Below are 2,116 nucleotides of genomic sequence, written 5' to 3'. Positions count from 1 at the left end.
AGATCTTGTTTTTGGCATCTAACGCCTTTTAATGAAAATGGGAACATTGACAGGGAAATAGATTTGAACAAAAAAGTTTCGTAAAGAGCGCGAATGGTAGTGTGATGTAAAATTACTCATGCTAGAAATTTTCATAAAAGTGACCCGAAAAACGGCGCTAACTCGGTAATCCGTGGCCCGATTTTAACGAAACTTGTTTTATTCTGTTTCTATTCTCATTTGATTACAAATATGGCGCTATTGTGCGCCGTTTTTGCTGTATTTAATTACAGACAAGCAAACAAATAAACAAACAATCTCAGAGTTGTAGTAGTATATAGAAGATAGATAGATTACTCTTTCACGCCAAGGGTATATAGATATATATATATAGTGTTGAGTTAAATCACAAAGGATAAGTGCGCACTGTTAATCAATTATACCATTAGATATGTTAAGCTAATCTTCTCGATACAAACAATCCCAATAATTACTTGAACTTAATACAACTAAAGATATAACTTAAAAAGATTTAAAGAAAAAAATCGACCGATATTGATAAGGCGATTCAGTTATAACGTCAACATTACGCCTTGACCCATTTCCTTACCCTAGATATATTCTTTTATAGTTCTAATTTACGAAAAGTTTTCTGGGTACAGCCCATTTCAGAATGTGGTTGACTATAAACTTAAATTTATGAAATACAGGAGCTTAAGTACATGCAAGAGTCTTGGTTTTATTTTCATGATTATCATATCTTTGACTGTAACTTACAAATCAATGTGACTTATGATTGCTATTTCCAGTTGTCAAAAACTTATGGTAGTTGATATTTCGTCTGCATAAAATATATATCTTACCATACAACACCAAAGGCTCCGTAACCAATAGGTCTATCTGGCTGGATGTCCTGAGGAGCAACAGGAGAATAATAAGGCTGTGCTGCGGTCAGGATCGCTTGGTGCGAAACGACAGATGTTGCCGCTGGCCCCGAGAAAGCCATCATATGCCGTCTATTCCTTGTTCCTACTACCGCCATTACCCAGACAAAGCAGCCACCCGTGCAATCAAAATGTAGAGTATGACCAGATCTTCCTCATTCTACACAATTTTATTCTAAAACTACTCTTCTATCGCCAAATGTTGAATCAGAATCTCTTACTTAGCAAGAGATTTTTTTTCTTTTAAATCGTTCTCGCTTATCAACTTCCAGCTTCTTCTGTGACAGTGCGCCACGAACCCAAGCTATAATCGCACAATGGCATACATGTGAACTTCCCATAATGCAGTTCCAACAGCCAATAGAAACGTTCTTTAGGTTCACGCCCTCACATGTAATAAACGTGACACATGATATGACGCACGTCAAGTCACGGGTATTTGAATTTCTCAATACCAGGTGTTTACTTCTTAGTTGATGAGTGATATTTAATCATCTATATTATTTTGAGATGATTCAAACGCTGATAAATTTTCTCTGTAAATTTAGAATATCTGAATCATTTATCATTATATTGTTTGTTTGTCTGGTTTAGAGCAAAGCCACGTTAGGCAATATGCTGTGTTCACCACGTGGAATTGAACCCCGAATTTTAGCGTTGTAAGTGCGTAAACTTATCCCTGCCCCACCAGGGGACATGTCACTCTCTTATCATATTTTTTTTTTTATAAACAAGCTTGATGCATGTAAAATAATCCAATTCTGAAATGTCTATATATTTTATTCTTTTTTTCTACATACAATACGTGCAAGACAGAATACCACTAACTTTCTGACATTTTTTATTTACTTTTGCTTGTATACCATATTAAGACCCATTGGAAAAGATTAAGAATAAAAAAGAGACATTGTAACAGTTGATCTTAACATTATTGTACTAATAAATTAATAATTGTTAATCCGTGGCTATGTTAGTAAGTGCTAATCCTATAAGTTAGACTTTACACTGGAAATTATGTAAAATTTACGTGTTGTATTATGAAACACGTCCTTTTTTACGTACTGAAAAACTAAGTTCACCTAAGTTCAACCGAATGAAATTTTCCGATCTTAACTTTAACCACTGTTGCCATCCAGTGGCACAGCAGTAGGTTTGCGGACTTAAACGCCAGATACTCGTGGTAGGCAGAGCAC

At 35.2% G+C, this 2,116-nt stretch overlaps 1 protein-coding gene across 1 annotated transcript in view; it reads right to left on the bottom strand.

Annotated features, from left to right (window-relative positions):
• The window catches only part of LOC106460376 (serine/threonine-protein kinase NLK-like), a 51,689-nt gene extending 50,481 nt beyond the window's left edge, over nucleotides 1-1,208 (bottom strand). Inside the window, exon 1 of the mRNA XM_013920069.2 lies at nucleotides 843-1,208. Coding sequence (XP_013775523.1) covers nucleotides 843-1,021 — 179 coding nt within the window. The 5' untranslated portion in view covers nucleotides 1,022-1,208. The remainder of the gene's footprint in view (nucleotides 1-842) is intronic.
• Nucleotides 1,209-2,116: the final 908 nt, after the last annotated feature.

The sequence above is a fragment of the Limulus polyphemus genome, unplaced genomic scaffold (genome assembly GCF_000517525.1).
Source record: "Limulus polyphemus unplaced genomic scaffold, Limulus_polyphemus-2.1.2 Scaffold761, whole genome shotgun sequence".
In the NCBI taxonomy this organism is placed as follows: domain Eukaryota; kingdom Metazoa; phylum Arthropoda; class Merostomata; order Xiphosura; family Limulidae; genus Limulus; species Limulus polyphemus.
This window is presented reverse-complemented; position numbering and strand designations above follow the sequence as displayed.